The following is a 19188-nucleotide window of genomic DNA, read 5'->3' on the forward strand; positions in this document are numbered from 1 at the left end:
GAACTCTTGAAGAGCCTGATGATGCTTTCTCTATCTTTTTCACCTGGAGATGGGTGGCAAATAGATTGTGGGACTTCGGCACTTTAGCATAATGCTGCATACCAAACCACAACAATACTACACTAAAAGGAGTTAGCTAAGGCAATGAAATTAATACGATCAGAGATTACTCTATTTCTGTTGCTTTAAAGTGTGGTGTGAATGTAGACAGTTTCCCCCCTGATGTATCCTGCCAACATGTTTCATTCAGGGGCAAAATGTTTCCTGCATATTTGTTTTGCTCTAAAAGCACCATGTCTTTGAATTCCATACTGAGCTCCAGAATGAATCATGCTGTCAAAATTCATGCAATAGGAACAAATTGTGTTCACCAAGAATGAATCTTAGTGATATAATTGATAAACTTGACAATATGGGGAAATAATTGAAAAAGCTGGAAGGGAACTTAGAGGATAGATGAGGAAAATGGGAGAGTAATGAGCATTTGTAAATAAAACCCACAAACAATAAATTCAAATTACAGACTGACAAGCTGGAAATAATCAGTGCATTTTGTTAAGCTAAGGCATGCTGCTCCTTCAGGGAAACCCCAGCTTGGAAAAGTATTGGAAGAGCAATCGGGACGAGAATAAGAATGAGGGAACTTTCTTGTGGGCTTTTCTAAATGTCAGGCACGAGCCGGCAAGTGTCTGATTTAGCCCTTGGCGTCTCTCCTTAAATAACTTAGCTTGCATAATAAAAGCAAAGGTGCTGTCAGTTCCTTTTGCTTCTGTCAATGTCCAATCAATCAGTGCCGCTTTTTGCTAGTTTCTGCATGAAAAGTAGTTGGTAGAGAAAGAATTGATTGGCGCTTTGGCTAGTCTCTCTAATGCAGCTGCTTTAAATGAACGGAGCCTCAGTCCTATATTTACTAACTTGAACTCAGTGAGACTTACGTCTGAGTAGACGTGTATATGAGTGCATTTCTAATTAGGCAAACTAGACCTTAGACGATAGATTCATGTTACCATCTCCCAAAGAGTATTTTTTTCTTTTAACAAAAAACATCTGTGGAAGGCGGCAAACATTAGTCAGCACGTAGCACAGAGGGATTGTATTGATTCCATAGTGGTTTTTGCCCAGTATATAATTAGTGGTGTGGTGGTATGGACAACCAGTATAGACTGCTCATTTGATGCTGGCTTTTGTGTGCATAACTAACCTCAATATTTCCATCACTTTTCATGACAAAGGATGGCATTCAACTAATGAGTTCTCCCCCTCCTGGTGCACCCCTGTGCCCCCCAAGATTGGGGTGAGGACAACTGCTGGAAGAGCATGGCAGGGAAGAAGGGGGGAATCATTCTATCTGGCAAGCCCAAATTCTTGCCCTGACAGAATAATTTGCCTTAGTGTAACATTTATTTCCCCCTAAAGGCTCTGTGCCTGTAACAAAATACACTATATGTATTTGAAAGAACCTTTATTTAATCCCTAATTAGGTTCTCACAATTGTTGTGGTTTGGGCTTCTCCATTGAAATCATTCTAGAATGTGAGAGAAGCAAATCTCTTTAGTACAATATAACAAACATTTTGAACAGCTTTGACAGGTTTTTGCTTTGGGGAGCAGTTTGGATGCTCTTACAGTTTGGCAATTTACATATATTTGACATGTAATTTTGTTACTAACAGCTGAAAAACAGCTAAGAACAAAACTGAAGGTGAGTTTATGACTAAGTTTTATCAATGAAGCTCACAAGAAGGTAATATTTATTTTTAATTTTGTGCTTATAATACATCCCAGTGTGATGAAATCAAGGTAATAGCACCCTGAAAGAAATGAGGAGTGACTATAGCAGAGGTCATCAATGTGGTGACATCCAGATATTTTGGGCTACGAATCCCAGCATCCTTGACAATTGGCTATGCTGAGTGGGGCTAATAGGAATTGTAGTTCAAAAAATTTCATTTAAGCTTTTCTTTTTAATTCTACGTTGCTCCCCAAATTCTTCAGAACTCTGCAGGCCGTGTTTTAGATAGCTTCACATTGTAAGACCTCTTAGAAACCTGTAAAGGCCTCTTGGGAGGCCTGTAACAACCTGCAACAGGGAAAAAGCCACCATGTGAAAGATGTCAGCAAGCTTTAAAAATTTCAGCCAAGAATGCACACCACTCTGGAGGATCGGGAGAACCCTCAGAGTGGTTGGCAATTTCTTCCTAGGGTTATAGACATACACTTTCCCAACTTTACTTGGATATGCCAAGGGAATTGAACCTGTGAACTTTTGCATGCAAATCACGCACTTGAGCTAGAGCCCTTTCCTCCTGCTTTGAATAACATGCCTTTTATCAATCAAGGTGGGTGGGTTTTACCCACTAGCAATTAATTTCCAGGTGAGAGGAATTGGCTTTCTCCAGCACAGATCGCGAAGTCATTCTGTGCAGTTCATGTGCATTGCAGCACCCACACCCAGAAACAAATTGCTTACTTTAGTTATACTATTTTCATTATAAGCTGGTAATGCAGCATAGGTTTTCTCTTGCAATGCTAATCTTCCTAGTGTTTTTTTTAAAAAGGCATTAACTTCAGTCCAGCTAAAGAAAGCCTTATGTATAAGCTAGAGGGATGTGAAAACTATCAGCCCTATTTGTGGGTGGAGAAGCTGCCAGAAGTCATTATACACAGTACTGAGCTTGATAAACTAATGGTTTGACTCAGTATAAGGGAGTTCCCCCAGTCTGTTTCACCAGAGCTACATGCATGGAGCAGTTCTAGTGATGTTTGTATGCATAGTTAAATAAAGGCCAGTGTAGATATGTTCAATTTCACAAAGTGCCAACAAATTGTAGCAGAGGTAGTAACAGGGTCTCCATCTGTCTTCCAGGTTAAGCGAGGCATGGATTGCTATAACCTGGAGGGTAGTTTGGTCCAGTTCTTGCCTATCTTTACTTCATACCACTCCAGACAAAGTGGTACGTGCTACTTTATCATATTCCAGAAATTTAACAAAACAGAAGTCAGACAATGGGGACTCGCAGACAAATTAAAATTTATTGAGACAGACAAAAATGCAACTACTTAGTACTACAATTCAGCATTTACAATTAACCAAGGAAATCAGCAACATGTTCACATTCCATTTAAATCTTCATGGGGGAAAAAGCATTCATAATTTACTATGCTACTCTAATTAACTATGATATTGTACATTCCATCTACAGTAGGGACATAAAACTTAAACACTTAATATCTGGATCTCTCCTTACAACGCTACACATTAAACAGTAACGGACATCAGCAGCATTGAGAAAAGTATAAAAAGACCAAATACCACCTACTGTAGAAAGGGCTCTTTGATGTGTATTAACAGTACAAAGCAGTCTGTGCAATAAAAGAAAACTGAATGGCAGAAAGAAGAGTCTGCAGTGAAAGCCATCAAATTTCTATGGGGAAAAAAGAGAGTCAAATACTGGGAGTTCTGGTGGTCTGTTGCAAATAATGACCCTAGATTTAGTGGACACAATCCGGCCAAATTTAATGAGTTCCCATTGATTTTAGTGGGAGAAAATTAACCACATGCTTAACACTGCCATTAACTAACATCAGTGTGACTTAAACATCTTAACTTTGGCTGGCTGGTGTTCTATGTCATTTGCTACCTGGAGAAAATGGTATGAAATTTCTAATATTGAAGTATTGACTAGCAGATTGTTTTGCTTCTTATATGACTGTTGCATGTCAAGTACTGTTACATATAAACACATAGGCAACAATTCAACACAGAGGCGAAGGTTTGATCCTACGTACGTTCATCTGGAAGTCCTACTAAATCAATGCAACATATTCTAGTGTGCATAGAATTGCCCCTTAGCTATATTTTAACTCCACTGAAATCAATGGGTTTATCTCACCTAATTCTGTGCTGGATTGCGGGCACAATGTAGTTTTAAATCAGGTGTGAAAGAATGCAAAGCACAATGGAGGCTAGAAGTGAACAGATGTTACCTTTTGTGAAATCTGTAAAAAGAACACACACTGAAGCGCAATACAAAAACCTAACAAGGCTCCAAAATATTATTATTTTTTTGTAAAGTATTATGAAAAAAATAGGATGCATTCCTCAAAGCTTACTTCCTTGAAAGTCATTTAAATACAGGGAATGATTGGCTTGAAGACTGCAGAGTAGCCTTGTTCTTTTTGGTGCTGGAGGGTTTTTTTCCATTGCCCATAACTTTTTGGAAGGTCAGTAATTTGAAGGAAATGCAGTATTTTAGCTTCCAATGGAACCAGAAATTTAAGTCAAGCTGTAGGCAAGTTAAAAGCTTTAGATTGTCATAAGGGAGAAATAGAATAGGTAATTCTGCTGTGGGATATAAGAGCCAGTGGCTCTACTGTATACTGCATTAAAGGCCTTATTTCTTTAACATTTTAATGATCTGGAATATCACTTTTTTTTCTTGAGGCATGCTGTGAAATGGGGTGGGGAGAAAGCAATAAGAACTCTGAAACATGAATATAATGATACTTGCATTAACCATGTTGACTTTTGTATTAATTATGAACAAATATGGTGGCCAAGAATTTGACAAAGATTCTGATAACCAGTGTTGTTGATATTCTGGTTTACGGGTTTATAAAATAATTCCATTGGATTATCAAGATTTGTTTTCAAATCAACCTTTTTATTGTATAGGCATTTCCAGAAAACCAATAGGCGTAATTATGGCGAAGGTTGTTTGTTTTCTTAAATAGCAAGGTCAACCATGCGGTACCATGGCCCATGGGAGGCATCAGACCTTCTTCTCTGAGAGAGGGACAACTGATGTTGGATGCACTCTCCCTGCCATTGCAGAAACTTCTGTGGTACTTGCTCCACTGATGTTACTGATCTGTAGGGCTGAAAAGGATGTGTGCTAGAGGTGAATTGGAGCTGTGCTGGGGGCAAACTAAGGGAAGTTATGATCTGAAGAATACATAGATTTCCAAGAAGCCTGACATGCCCCTGAATCACGGATAGTCACGAGACCTGTCCCTTTTCAGTAGGCTGTGAAGAATTGAAAATGATACAGCATGTATTCAAATAAGTACTCAAGTCATTTAGTAATCCTTGAAAAGATACTGGATTGACTCCAACAGATGTTCACTTGCACAACAGGATTTCAACTTTTGCTCCTTCCACTCTATAGTCACCTGTTGTTGTTATTATTATTATTTATTAAATTTGTATTCTGCCCCTGTATCTGTAGATCTCAGGGTGGTTCACAGCATAAAATCATATGCATCTCCCTTTGGAGCAGATTTTGGGGGAACATGGGTGTGGGAGGAGAGGAAGGGGAAGTCTTGCTGTCTGAACAGAGGCCTGCTCCCACAACATTGGATTACACCGTTGTGATTAATGTATGCCGAATTGCAGACTGGATGCTTTGTTGAGCTAACAAAGTAAGTTTATTGCATGGTGATTGACTGAAAAACAACCCTATTTTGAGGTGTAAAATGGTCAAAACCATCCACCCTAACGTAAAGAATGAAGATGCTGTTCCAAATGATGTTTCTGATTTGTAGAAATATGCAACCATTTGCTTGGCATTGATTTTAGGAATCTTTTTCAATAAGCATTTGAGCTTTTTCACTTATATTGTGCAAAGCTCTCAGCCCAGCTTACCAAATGAAGGCAAATATCATGCAACAGTATATAGCATGAGCTGACTATGGCCACATTCTGTAATCAAATGCACATACTGAATGCCACTGATTTAGATGAAGTAAATCTCTGCTCTGATCCATAATGTATTAGATTATGTTACATTTGGTTTCTTATGACCCTTCTCACTGGTGGAAAAGTAAACCCTTTGAATTCACATTTTATATTACTAATATTGAGAAGTGGAAATGCATACATCACCAGAAGTAGTAAGGATGAACCATGGCATGTATTCCACAGTTCAAGCACCAGTTGGTAGTGATATGGCATGCCTAATTCATGTTCCCAAATAATGTTAAGGTGAGAGCCACATCTGCACTTGAGTTTTTAACATTTTATTTTTGGTTCAGCAGTGCAAGCTATTGAACTGGGGAAGTATTAAGGAGGCTGGGGTTGCCAAACTGAAAGTGAACACCGCCCCCCCCCCATGTTAACCACCTTTTCTACTTTCCTTTATACTAGATTCTTGCATTACTTTTAAACAGTGTCTAATACAAATGTATATTGAAAAGCAATATTCCCCCAGCCTCTGAGCTCAAATAGATATGCTGTGCCTTGTTTTCTGTTCAGATAAACGTCAAGAACATCTTGAAGTAACATTAAGGTTATTCATGTTTGGATAGGAGAGCATAGCCCTTCATAAATGTGCATAGCTATTTAATTTTACTGCTTTTGTTGTGAGGGAACTGGTGAATCTGATGAACTTGGGAAATATATATGCTGGGTGGAATTCCCATCATTCCCAACCATTGGCCATGCTGGCTGGGACTGATGGGAGATGGAGTTCAGCAACAGCTTGGAGGGGGGGGGGGGCTACATTGGCTACTTCTGTGCTTCACAGTGTGTTGCAAATTTGGCATTGGATTTTCTGTGTGCTTTTTACTTTCTCATGCACCATCATTATGTATACATGCAATGACATCCAAAAAGGTGGAAGCTGGACCTTTGCTGGCTACAATATATACTCTGACTAGAATTAAAAGGATAAAGTCAGTTGATAAGAAAATTCCTGCAGTCTTTGCAGTTTAGTATGTGAAGCTGAAGATTAGTAGATAATTGTATGTAGCTTACTGATCTTTAAAAAAACGATTTAAATGAAACAGAGATGGAAAGCTGCACTCTCGGAGACAAATCCACAATAAGGCTGGGTCCAGACTGTTGTTGATTGAGCCTACTGCTGCCGCATACCACTGTATCAAAATTATATATACTATTGTATAAAATAACCTATTGTATGTTCTTGTTATATGGCATAGCAGATATTAATCATTATATTTTAGCCGGTAGAGGTTAAAGCCATTAGAAGTTATAAACAAAGTAATTTTCACAGAGGTGAGGACAGGAGGCCTATTAATGTCTTGGTCAGCCAATATTGTAGGTACATTTATTATTTCTCCCCCAGAAAATGTAATGAGAAATGAACTACAGCATTTATCCTGTGTCTTGATAGAGAACTCAAGAGAACCTGTTGTGGCTTTGGATTGGGTTGGAACAAAAAAGCTTCTGAGACTTGCTTGGTCAAATTTCATGTAGCTTCGCCATCTTTTCCTAGTTCCTGAATCTTACATGGGCAATGGGGGGATGACGACAAATGGTTCAACAGGAGGTGAAACTGAGTCATCATGAAATAGATGACACTGCAACTTTTCATTGCTCCTGAAGGCACCACTTCATTCTGCTTCTCTGGCATTGCTCTAGTATTTTGCTAAGGGCTTTACTACAAAGGTTTCATTTTTCCTTCAAATGCTATTGAGAATCTGACAAAATTGTAGGTGTGTCTCCAATTGCTGCTGCTTCAGGTTTTCCACCTTTAGTAACAATAATAAATGGTATTTTTGTACCTCAACCTTTTCTGATTTTAATATTTTTCTCTCCAGACAAACAGGAAATCAAATAGCAAGAATTTTAGAGAATGATTAAACTCAGTTTTGTCTGCAGACTATAATTTGTCTTTGAGAGCTTATTTTTAAATGTACTAACTCTCAGGGAGATTATTGATTCTAAGGACATTGCCTGTTTTCACTTTTGTTAATGAATTCTATACTGATATGTATGAAGTGATCTATATTATCATGGATTTGCTTGGGAGTGGGGAATTGCTGGGAAAGAATTTGAAATGGTTCTTAAAAGAATAAACAACCAAAAACTTTGTGTTGGTTATTTTTTTATACATACAAACCCCATATAAACAAAATTCATAGTGTTTAAGACAGTGAGCCCAGCAATTAAGCATTGGTGCTAAAGAAGCAACATCAGAGGAGTCAGGGATTATGGGGTTTTGTGTGTGTTAATGGTGTAATTCATCTCATTGCACATAAACACCACAACTGACTTTAAGATTTAATCTGCAGGGTTGTTGTTTTTTACTCACATAAATAAAATGTCCCTGCTCCAGAAATTAAATGTCTCTGTATCCTGTTGAAATCAGTAGAATAGGTTAGGTATGGTATGGCTAATTTAAGTCTTTTTTATTGATTTCAATAGGACTTGGCTATGATTTGGAGCTGAAGAAGGCAGATCAGTTGGGAAAGACCCATGTGAGTGGCCTCACCCATGTGGTTTCAATCTTCACACACTCCCCAGCAATGATGGACTTCACCAGAAAGCAGCTGCATTCACGCTGCTCTGCGTGCGTAGCAAGAACAAAGGCTAAATGGAAACTTTATCGTAAGTATATAAAAGATAATAGCACTTTTCTCTGCAACCACAGTGAATTTGACTTCTGCAGGTTTTATTAATTTAAGTAGGTAAGCAGTATGGTGAAAATGATAGCTATGTTGCAGCTTCTAATTGGACGGTATTACAGTAGGTGACTTTTATTGTATACTAGTCCAGCCAGTGTTCAAATACAGCTTAATAGTGCACCCCAGAAAACCCATATTCTTAAAACATTAATCCCATGTAACTTACTTTCCAGTGTGAGCTCTGGATAACAATGCCATTAGCTGATAGTCTGTGGTGCTTTGTGAACATGGTAACTCACAGGAGTGGAGTAGTCGTATACCGGCAGCTGCTCCCTACCCCTTAATGTGTTGTAGCTGGCCTATTAAGGATAACTACATGGCTTTACTTGGAGACGGGCAAAGTTGAGGAAGAGCAGGGCATCCACAGCCCTCTTGCAGGACAGCCTATGTCCTTTTACAATAGCAAGGAATGGACAGTGCATTCCTCAATGAGGATGGGATAGAGGTCAACTGGCAATTAGGGCAGAGCCCAATGGCTTCATTCACCAGGCATTGGATCCTACTTTAAGCACAACAGCACAGGACACAATTTGCATCACTATGGCTAAAGAAGACAGAAAGGCCAAAGCAATTGTGTGGATTTTCTTCAGTGGAACTGCAGAGTTTTTAAGTGTGTATGATGTACATTTATGGATTGTAGCAGTGGCATCTTTAAAAGTCAAAGGACAACCAGCTTACTTAATTACTGGAATCCATTGAGCTCAGGGTTTCAGGCTAAGTCTGTATATCTGGGAGGTAGCTTCTCAGCTGGATATTATCATAATTTCACAAAGCCAGTAAATTTAGGATGCACTTGTTGGGAATATTAAAACAAACTGAAATGTAATATTAACATCATGACATTTGGCATTACTATTTGAAGGGTTCATTAACAAACCAGACCTTGTGTTAAAATGAATTGTTAAAAAACAGCAACCCCAGACTTCATCACACCAGAAGCAAAAGGCATAAACAAACAAGAGTATCACACATAGCAAACAATAGTCTGAGGATAGATGCCATTGTGCAGCCGCCTGAAAACTGTATAGAAATTCACACTAAAAAATTAGCACTTTCTCACAGAAATATAAGCTTTCTTTAAAGTGTACAGGCCATGTTCAGTTCTGGTATAACAGCACTATAATTGCCCTGATCAACAAAAGTGGTATGGTCCTTAGCGTTTGCAGAATTTAAGACCTATCTGGCATTTATTTCCTTCCATTTAATGAGAAAAAGATGGGGCTTGTTACAGATCCATCTTTTCCCTCCCAACCAATCATAGATGCTCATCATGTTTTGTCCTTGCGTGGACAGCTAACATAATAAAAGGTCTGCAATGGCAAATTCATTTCCCCACACTGAATGGCAATGGGGAACAATGAGATGCTGCTATGGAGATATAACTATGTGGAATATTTTAATCACATTCTCTTCTGGTTCATATGTGTAAGTATTACATGTCATATTAACCAGAAGTGATATTAACCAGAAACACAACTGCCTAAAGATGTTTTCTTTTTTAAAACAGAGCAAATAAATATCAACAATTTAAAATAAAGGGAAGACAGCTTATTACTGCTGATGGTTAGTGCCTCTGACAGCTTCAGCACTTCCAAATGAGGATTCATTTAGAGTAAATGAAGAAAAAGCGTTTTCAGCAAAACCAGTGGTATGCTATCCAGGAAGCAGAGGCAGCTTGCATAGCATTAGTGCAAACTTGATCAAAGCAAAATCCAAGACTTGCAAGCCTGCAAAAACGATTGTAAAGAAATGCATTTGCAAAGCATTCCTTTTCCACATGTTTTGAAAGGCCATTCCAGGCTTGTTTCCTTTGCTAAAAGTTGTGTGCATATACTATACCAATCATCAAGATCATGATGCTTAACTTAAAGTGAACTAATTTTGATTAAACAGTCATCTGAGATCTTATCCTGCACTACTGGTGCAGGGGAGAACTTTCATTGAGTTCTGCTAAAATAAGACAGTGGTTCTGCCAACCATGTTAAAGAAAAATGAGGAGGAACTGAAATGGAATTATTTCTGACTTAAAGCCAGTGGGTGACCAAATCAGAATGTTAAGGCGATTTTGATATTTTCAAACAAGTTCCAGATGGCGAGACAGAAAAAAACCCCACCCCTACCTGCTTTTAACATTAAAGTAGCAAAACCACAGTAGTAACAACAAATGGCACAATTAAAAAAGATCAAGTAATTGAAAACTTTAGTTCTGGTAACATCAGAAGCGCCCAGTGCTTGGATGTGCTGACCCTCTTGCTATGTTCCATATTCCATTTTTATAAAAGACGCATGTGAGCAGATTAAGCTATGAAAGTCACCATGTCAGTAAAATAGAACAATGCTTACAATTATGCCAAAAAATAGCTAGTCAGGTGGGAAAGCTGTCTTCCAAATTAAACACAGTGTACTAAATTAAATTGAGTGGAGAGATAATTGCTTCCATCCAGCAGTTTGCTGGCCACAAGAGCTCCAATGCACATGAGTGTGCCAAGTCCCACATGTGCAAGGAGCTCCCACATGTGAAAGGTCTTCCCAGTTCACTTCAATGTCAGGTTCAGCTCTGCATGCTCATCTCCATTGTGCTTGTGGAGTTACGCCCAGCAGTAAAGTGAAAGGGAAGCTCAATTGTAAGGGATACCTGTGTGCATATTGGAATGCCCAAACGGGTTTAAATTGAGCTCCATATGCAATGCCTGATGTTTCAGTTACCATTGCAGAGATACGAAATGACTTGTGATATTGTGCAAAACATGAGTCCTCAGAGTTATGGGAACTACCATATATAGCCAATTTCATCCTCCTTGTCGTCATCTTCATCTTCATCATCATCATTAGCTGCTCTTACATGGATCTTCTGTTTCCCTTCTTGGTCCTTTTTTGCTGCTTCATGTTCCTCTTCCAGATCATCCAATAATATCACTGATCCACCACTACCGAAATCCCCTGAGGTTTCTTGCTCCTCTTCTGCAACCGGGAAGAATTCACAGTTATACTTTAAGCCCAATTTTCTATCAAAACATGTCAATGTTCTCATTATTTCAACTATTTAATTCATCCCTCCCCCCAACATGTCTGCTTTTTAAAAATAAAATAAATAAATAGTAAAACATTTTTACACAGTAAAGTGCTCAGAGTAATATACAGTCTTCTACTACACCCACAAAACCACACGTTTTCAGGAGGAAGCAATAGCTGAAGACAGAACCTTACATCTCTAAATTGTTGGTTCAAATCCATTCCAGGTCAATGGTGACTGAAAGACACCACCATCTGATGAGTGTTCGAAGAGATCTGAAATGAGTTGGTGGTCTCAGTAAATTGCGTACCTCATAAAAACCTCACCACAAACATCACCAAGTGATATCTTTGTTTCTGTCCTGATATTGTCCAGAAAAAGTTGGAATGTAAATTGGCCTAGAAAATCTCAGTGTGGTCCTGCCAGCTGAGACAAATAAGGGGTTACATTTGGAAAGGTCCCTATTGCCTCAAAACTGATTTCCTTGTCACTTTACTTGTTCATTTAACTCTGTGTTTTGATTTTTTTGTTTGTTTACCTTTATTGGTATAAGTTTAAACAATAAAATCATACAAAGTCATCCAAATGCATTAATAATCCAAACACATACAGTATATAAAAGGCTTGGTGTTGCTAATAGGTGACAATAAATGTTCTTTCTGGGCAGGCAAAGGCGATTAGGTGGCAAATTTTCATGTGCAATGTTGTCTTAAGTCGTAATAAGGCTATTGAAACTGACACCTTGCGATTCTGATGTCATTATATACTCATGTGAGTCTACTAGATTACTATTTTTTCAAATTTGGTAGATCCTTGGCATTCAAACAATGGGTTCCTTGGTGCTCCCACCACTGCCGATTTCCTCCCGCATTGTGAACCTGTAGAGGTGTGCTGAATGTGCTATGGGGCACATGAGCACCTATTCAGGTCTGGTCCTGTGCTGTGCCTAACTGAAATGTGCTCTGCCTCTGTAATGAGCCCCATAATTCTTTGAAGTACAAAGGAGTCTCATGGCAGATACACATATATATCCCTTCTCTTATAGACAATTGGATGTGTAAAGGGTTCTCAAAAGGAAGTTAGAATGCTACTATCTTTCTTTTCTCTAGCATTTTTGGGAAGGAAGCGCATACCACTAGAATTATTTTCAGTGCTTGAATTCTGAAGATGAAATGTCATGCCTGGAACTTTTATTTATAGGAACTTCAGGGCTTCAAATAAGACTATAGCTATCAAAATTAGGGTTATCAAAACTGGATGAATCTGCCCATTTCCACTCCACATCAATTCCACGTTTCCATTAATTCTATTTTATCCTGCTTCTGCATTTGTCTGTAGGGGTTGCTGTTGTTGTTTTTAAATTGTACAAAAATCCATATTCATATTTAAATATGCATTTTATCTCAATGTACACATTTCTAAAGAAACTTACCTAAAAATATGCATTATAAAAATCCATTTGGGTTGTTTTGAGCTGAGAACGGCATTGCAAAATTCAGAGAACTGCAAAATCTGAAGTCTTATTTACTTATTACCTGTGTATTAGAAATGCAGACCAAATGTAATTCTCCTCCATCCCTACTGTTTGTAGCACTTGGCTTTTAAAAGTTCCAAAAAGACATTTTTCTTATGCCAAGGTGTTTCATTATAAACTCATTTTCTCCACTAGAAGAGCTGTATAAAGAGCTGTAGCGATTGCCATATACGGCACACATTTATATTATGTGTACATGTGCTCCTTGTGGGGTAATTTCAGCAGCAATTGTTTGTTCAGATTAAACCTCCATGGGAAAAATGCAATCTATATCACAGATAAGACTTTCTTTCAAAAGGCAGCCCTGATGAACAGGACTCCTTAATTTTGTGCTTTCTATTGCAGGGAGCAACATGTTGATTTTAAAATTTTGGATTTTTAAATGATCAGCCTGCAATAACTTCCTAACCAGCATATTTTTTTTAGCAGTACAAAGTACTGCAGTTTGTAAGCTGGTGAGAAAAAAAACATCAAATGCTTTTGCCAATTTTGTATTGTCACACTTATTCAGGAAGAGAGCTTACTTGTATGAGCACATTTGTATTATAAATATGAAGGCCTGAAGATTCTTGTCATGATGGCTAATAGGTTTCTCTTTTTGCCATTCTGTAGACTCATAGTCAGGCTTGCAGCAGCAGGCAAGGGCTCTCACAACACTCATTCTTATTTTATCTGAGAAAAGCATGCCATTACTCACCACAGCTAACAGTCCCTTGCTTCCTTGAGCCAGCTATCTCATTTCCATACTTATCAACACACCAACATTGCCCAGTACTTCCATGACACTGAGTTGCCTTGTAATATCCTTCCTCATTACACCGTGGAATGAAAGTTCCTAGGGATAGCAAATGGTGCCCTTGTCAATAATACAAATACTTGTAGAGCTAAGCAGGAAGATAAACTTGCATTTGTCTGGCCCTGACGTTCAAGGAGGGCTTTCTTTGACTGTTTGCACAGCAGGTTGAAATGGTCAGGCATACTGTTTCTCTCTCTCCCTCCCCCCGCCCACCACCATCAGTTCTTTTGTCAGTAAGGTTCTTCCACACAAATAGCATTTAGAAGAGATTGTGAGGGTGCAAAAAGGTTGCAATTCAAATTGTTATCTTGAAATGAAAAACAACAACAACAACCCTAAAGTGCCTTCATTTTATAAGAAGTGCAGTGAGGACAACTGGTTCGGTTTATCATTGTGGCTCTCTGTTCCTCTTTCATGAAAGCTGATATTTCTGCCATCAGCTTCAATGGATTCAGTGCAAATGTACTTGCATAAATTTAAAACAAACTACGTCCACAGTGGTACCTCAGATTACATATGCTTCAGGTTACATACGCTTCAGGTTACAGACTCCGCTAACCCAGAAATAGTGCTTCAGGTTAAGAACTTTGCTTCAGGATGAGAACAGAAATCGTGCTCCGGCGGCACGGCGGCAGTGGGAGGCCCCATTAGCTAAAGGGGTGCTTCAGGTTAAGAACAGTTTCAGGTTAAGTACGGACCTCTGGAACGAATTAAGTACTTAACCTGAGGTACCACTGTACTTGAAGATCAGTTAGAAGAATATTGAGCATGGGTTTTATATAGCAGTTTCCATCATCTACTGTTTACTTCTGTTACAGGCACAGAAGAGCAGACTTTTACTGGGTCTGGCTATATCTGAGAAAATACCTAGCACCTTTGTTAGAGAAATACTACTTGATTTACTACTCAAAATAAATAAAAGGCTTCCTTCACCAGTACTGTAGATCAATGCATCTCTGCAATGTGCACACATAACATTAAAAGGGCTATTTTACTCCATTTCACATGGATGAAGAATATCTGAGGCGTTATGTACGCTGGCATTAACAGCCATTGGCCCACCTTTCTGAGGAGTTGGCTGTGGTGATTTTGTCTGACTTTGCAGGCGCTGACCTGTACTGTGGAAGGAATAGGTTTAAGGAATGTGGAAGAGCTACATCCTCAGGTCAGGATGGCCCAAGGGAAGGGGATGAGTAGCTTAGCAAAAATTATTTCCTCCTCATTGTTATCTTCCTCATGGTAGTGTGAGGGGCCCAGGTGCAGGAGTCATGACAGCTATAACTGCAGTTCATTTAGGTATCACATCATGCATGCATTAGTTACTCGTCTACCAATTTGTTGCAAATGACCATTAAGAAAGTTTGCCCCTGGGCTATACGGATTAATAAATTTGATCTCATGAATAATGGGAATGCCTCATGGGCTTAATGTAGCTTCCTAGTAACAGCAATGGAATACCTTTCTACACTATTTTCATTGTTAAGTTCTGTTTTGTGGGAGGAATACTTTCATATAAGGAAGAAGGAACATATACATGGCACCAACTCAGACCTTAAAGGAGTCCATTGAGCTATGTAGTACAAGGGTAAACGGGTTGTTCTTAGGAGCACAACGGAATAAAAGCAAAACCTACCTTCTGTCCACAGATCAGGGTTATTACTACCTCCAAATGTGTCCTGGGGGAGGGGAGTACTTGAAAATAATATTCTTGAAGGGAGGGGGAAATTGCCCTGCCATGCTGTGTTCCCTTCACCTTCAATAAGAATCCCCAGGCAAAGTATATTTGTGCAGATACTTCAAGGCATTAAAAAGTACAAATGCTGTCTCTCCGCACATATCCTGTGTGTCATAATGATTTTTCTTTCCTTTTCTACTTGCATGGTTTTCAATTTATGTATGCATTTCAGTACTGCTGCTTTAGAATGATGTTTGTATTAATTTCACTGTGCATTATTGGAAGTATTATTTGATTTCAATTATGAATTATTTAATGTGGAAGAGAAATGCGCTGAAATTCACATATTTAAGCCCATAGTGTCCAAAGCTGTTAGTATTATACACCTACAGTTTAACAGATGGATTCTTCAACTTCCCAATGGCATTATGTGCTCAACATACCAAAATTACCTTAATATGTGTATCATTACAGCACATTTAAAAGTGCAATTTATACTTTAGGGGAGGGGAAGATCCAATAAGCCTATTTCTTACTTTGGATTTGTCAAACAATAAAGAAATAAATCTATGTGCTGTGTCAATTTAATGGCACTGATTTGAGATTTCAGTAGACAGACAGGCATAATGTTACCTAGTATGCCAAGTCATGGAACACATTTAGCACAGGCTGATGTTCTGTTATTTATATGAGTTCCTGAAGTGGCACAAGCACACAGTTGGGACCCTATTACAGCATGTAACGTCACAGTAATAACAGAAGCTTTAATTAGCAGCTTAAATGAGTGAGTGGCAAGTAACTGAACTTACCCATCAGGCTCTTCCCCTTGCCCAGCTTTTGAATTCTGTTCATCTCATTCTGGCAAGGGAGACCTAAAACAAAATACATGAGAGTAGTTTCCAGATGGTAAGGGACAGATTCTCTAATGATTAGCTTTGCAATTGACAGGCAGTGGTAGTCTATTGCACACCTGGGAATGAATGAACCACATATGCTTGTACTGTACTGCAGAACAAATGTATGCCATTAGCTTTACTAATTAAAAAATTCACAACATGCTTTGCTTAAAAAGTGTGTTTGGGGGCCATTTTGGTTATTAAGACAGTTTTCCTTTCCTTCACCAGCGTGATCCAAAGCTAGGATGCTAATTTACTGCTTGCTAAAAGACTAATTTTCACATTATAAGCAATGACATAAGCAATAAGCTAATACCAATAGAACAAATTTTGAGATTGAAAACCATGATCATAGTCTAGATTTCCTAGGGCACACTCTGCTCCTTAGCCAATGGAACAAGGAGGCCACCATGTGAAAGGAACCTCACAGGCATTTTTTAGCCACCAAGTAGGAGGCCATGAACCTAATTTAGACTCTTTGGCCTATATATGGATAAGAGGACACAGAGACTTTGGTGTGTTTAAATGGATGCCACGTACATGACGCCACCAACTTCTACTCCACACCCACAAGGGATAGAAGAGCAGGAAGACCGAGACCTTGCCACACTGTGTGTAAAATGTATACCAGATATAACAATGGAAGATCTCTATTCCTCTCAACAGGTCCAAAGATGGATATGGAGGAGGCATGAGAGTGCCCAAAAGAGTGCATTTAAAAATACAAGAAGTTTGCAGCCTTCACATAAAATCATGTATTTAATAATTTTAATGGGAGTTAAGCCCACTTAATTGAATAGCTTCTGTTATGCACAATCATGGTCTGCTCTTGTAAGTAATAGAGGAGGAATGAAGCTTGGGTCTAAGGAAGATGTTTAAAGGAAGCAACAACAAAAATTGTGGACAAAGAATAATAAAATGGGAAAGGTAAGAATGATAAGGAGAGAATTACATGGAAAAGGCAAACTAAAGGATGCCTGGATTAGAAAGAAATTTATTCTAAAAGGAAAACTAAAATGTTGGGAAAGAAAAGAATGAACAAATTATAAGAGAGGAACAGAAAAAGAGAAGCAAGAAAAAATAGGAACCTAAGAGGAAAGTAAAGTCGAAGAACTTGTCTTTCTAGGCAATGAGGACTGTCTGGCTGATATTGCTAAAAGTAACAAAACAATACTACCAGTCATTCTCCTCTTGTTCTCATTATCTCATAAAAAATGGAATTAAACACAAACGGCACAAAGAAAAGAGAAAAATGCATCCGTACACAAAGTTATGTTTGGGGAGGGAAGAAATGGGAAGGGCAATCCTTATGCAGAAACCATAGCAAAGTACGTAATAGTAAATTAATCATAGAATAATGACTAACCCTCTAGTCATCCACTTGGGGAAGAGCCATTTCCAAGTCACAGGTGGCAAAAGCCCACCTGCTTCTGGGCCCACTGCTGATGGGATACAGCTGGCCTAGAAGGCAGTGGCAGAGCTTCATGCCTCCTGCACCGGGGGGGGGGGGAGAGCAGGCTGGGACGGGGCTGGCGTGCATCCTGGGGGCATGGTGCGCAGGCTGTGGGGGTGTGGTGCCCAGCGTGGGTGGAGAGGGCAGCCATGATGGCACCCCACCGGGATCACACTGCCAGGAGTAGTGCGCTCCCCCCGCACTCCTCTTCCTCCGCTAGTGCTAGAAGGGTTTAAAGAAGATAAGGGGATGGCAACAACTGGATCTGCTGCTAACCCACCTCCAATTTATCTTGAAAGGGCTGCTGAGAGCACTGTAAGCCATGGTAATGAAAGTATTTTGGATCCATGGGAACTAACTGGTCTGGAGAAGCAGGGACTAAGGAAGTGGCAGTGGCCAAGTTTTGTAAATATGGGAGAAGAAACTTGCTTCCTGCTGTCTTCAGTAACCAGGTTCAACGTTTTAGGTGTCAGTGTTTATTTGATGCTAGGATTTTCACACCCAGGATTTTCTAGCCATCTAATGCTACTCAACTGAATTCCACTCAATACGTAACAAGTAAGTGGAGTGGTAATAATATCAGTGTTGTTTACCGTATGAAAATCAAGCATGTCTCCTCATTTAATCAATTTAAAACTATGCCAACTTTATTAGGAGTGAGGTATGTTGATGTGCCTTATACAAATCCTAATAATGCATTTGCCTTTTAATATTACATGGGAGCTAGTTTTCCTGTATAAATATTTTAGTATCAACATGCAATCACAGAGTCAATTTTCTAGTACAAAATTTAGTAACTTACCTCCAGGCTTCTGAAAGCAGTAGCACCATTCGTTGTTTGAAAGCTTTCCATCTTTGAAGGAGTCACAGGAGTTGAAGAGTGGTTTAATGCATGGCTCATATTTATCAAGATAAATGGCATTGATCTCTGAGTGATCGAGGAGAAGGTCATAGTTCATATCCAGTTTGTTGAACATCCAGCCCAACGAATCCTTGCAGATTGGTAATATGCTAGTGTCAAATCCTGTAAAGGCAGGAGCAAACAACCTAGACTGAGCTAAAACATACAGATTTCTCTTGGAAACAAGAAGCCCTGCTAATTGACTCTGTTTTCAGTCTTGCAGATAACTGGGGCAAAATTGATTTCAGATTAACCTTTCCTTCTTGACTTGTAAGAAAATGGAACATGATGATCCCAATTCAGAACGAAGTGTGAATGAAATGGATGGGCTAAAAGACGGCAGGGTAAACCTTAGAGATGGATAATACTCTGAGTCATAGCCATTCATTATTGTTTCACAAATGTGAATGAAAAGGCAAGGTAAGTGGTTCACAGTTCATTGAAGCCTGTTTTCGTTCAGAATTCAATTTTGCCGTCTCTGTGCATTTGCACAT

The 19188-nt window shown here is 39.0% G+C and overlaps 1 protein-coding gene across 2 annotated transcripts in view; it reads right to left on the minus strand.

Annotated features, from left to right (window-relative positions):
* Positions 1-3013: 3013 nt before the first annotated feature.
* The window catches only part of SPOCK1 (SPARC (osteonectin), cwcv and kazal like domains proteoglycan 1), a 392633-nt gene continuing 376458 nt past the window's right edge, over positions 3014-19188 (minus strand). The window contains exons 8-12 of one of the 2 annotated variants that reach the window (XM_083428898.1): positions 18596-18817; positions 16254-16316; positions 13671-13808; positions 11634-11714; positions 3014-11387 (exon numbers count right to left, since the gene is read on the minus strand). In XM_083428898.1, the coding sequence (XP_083285024.1) occupies positions 11638-11714; positions 13671-13808; positions 16254-16316; positions 18596-18817 (500 nt within the window). In that variant the 3' untranslated portion in view covers positions 3014-11387; positions 11634-11637. The remainder of the gene's footprint in view (positions 11388-11633; positions 11715-13670; positions 13809-16253; positions 16317-18595; positions 18818-19188) is intronic. The other variant, XM_083428897.1, reaches the window with a different exon arrangement.

This window comes from Podarcis tiliguerta (assembly GCF_965153285.1).
Source record: "Podarcis tiliguerta genome assembly, chromosome: 2".
NCBI lineage: Eukaryota > Metazoa > Chordata > Lepidosauria > Squamata > Lacertidae > Podarcis > Podarcis tiliguerta.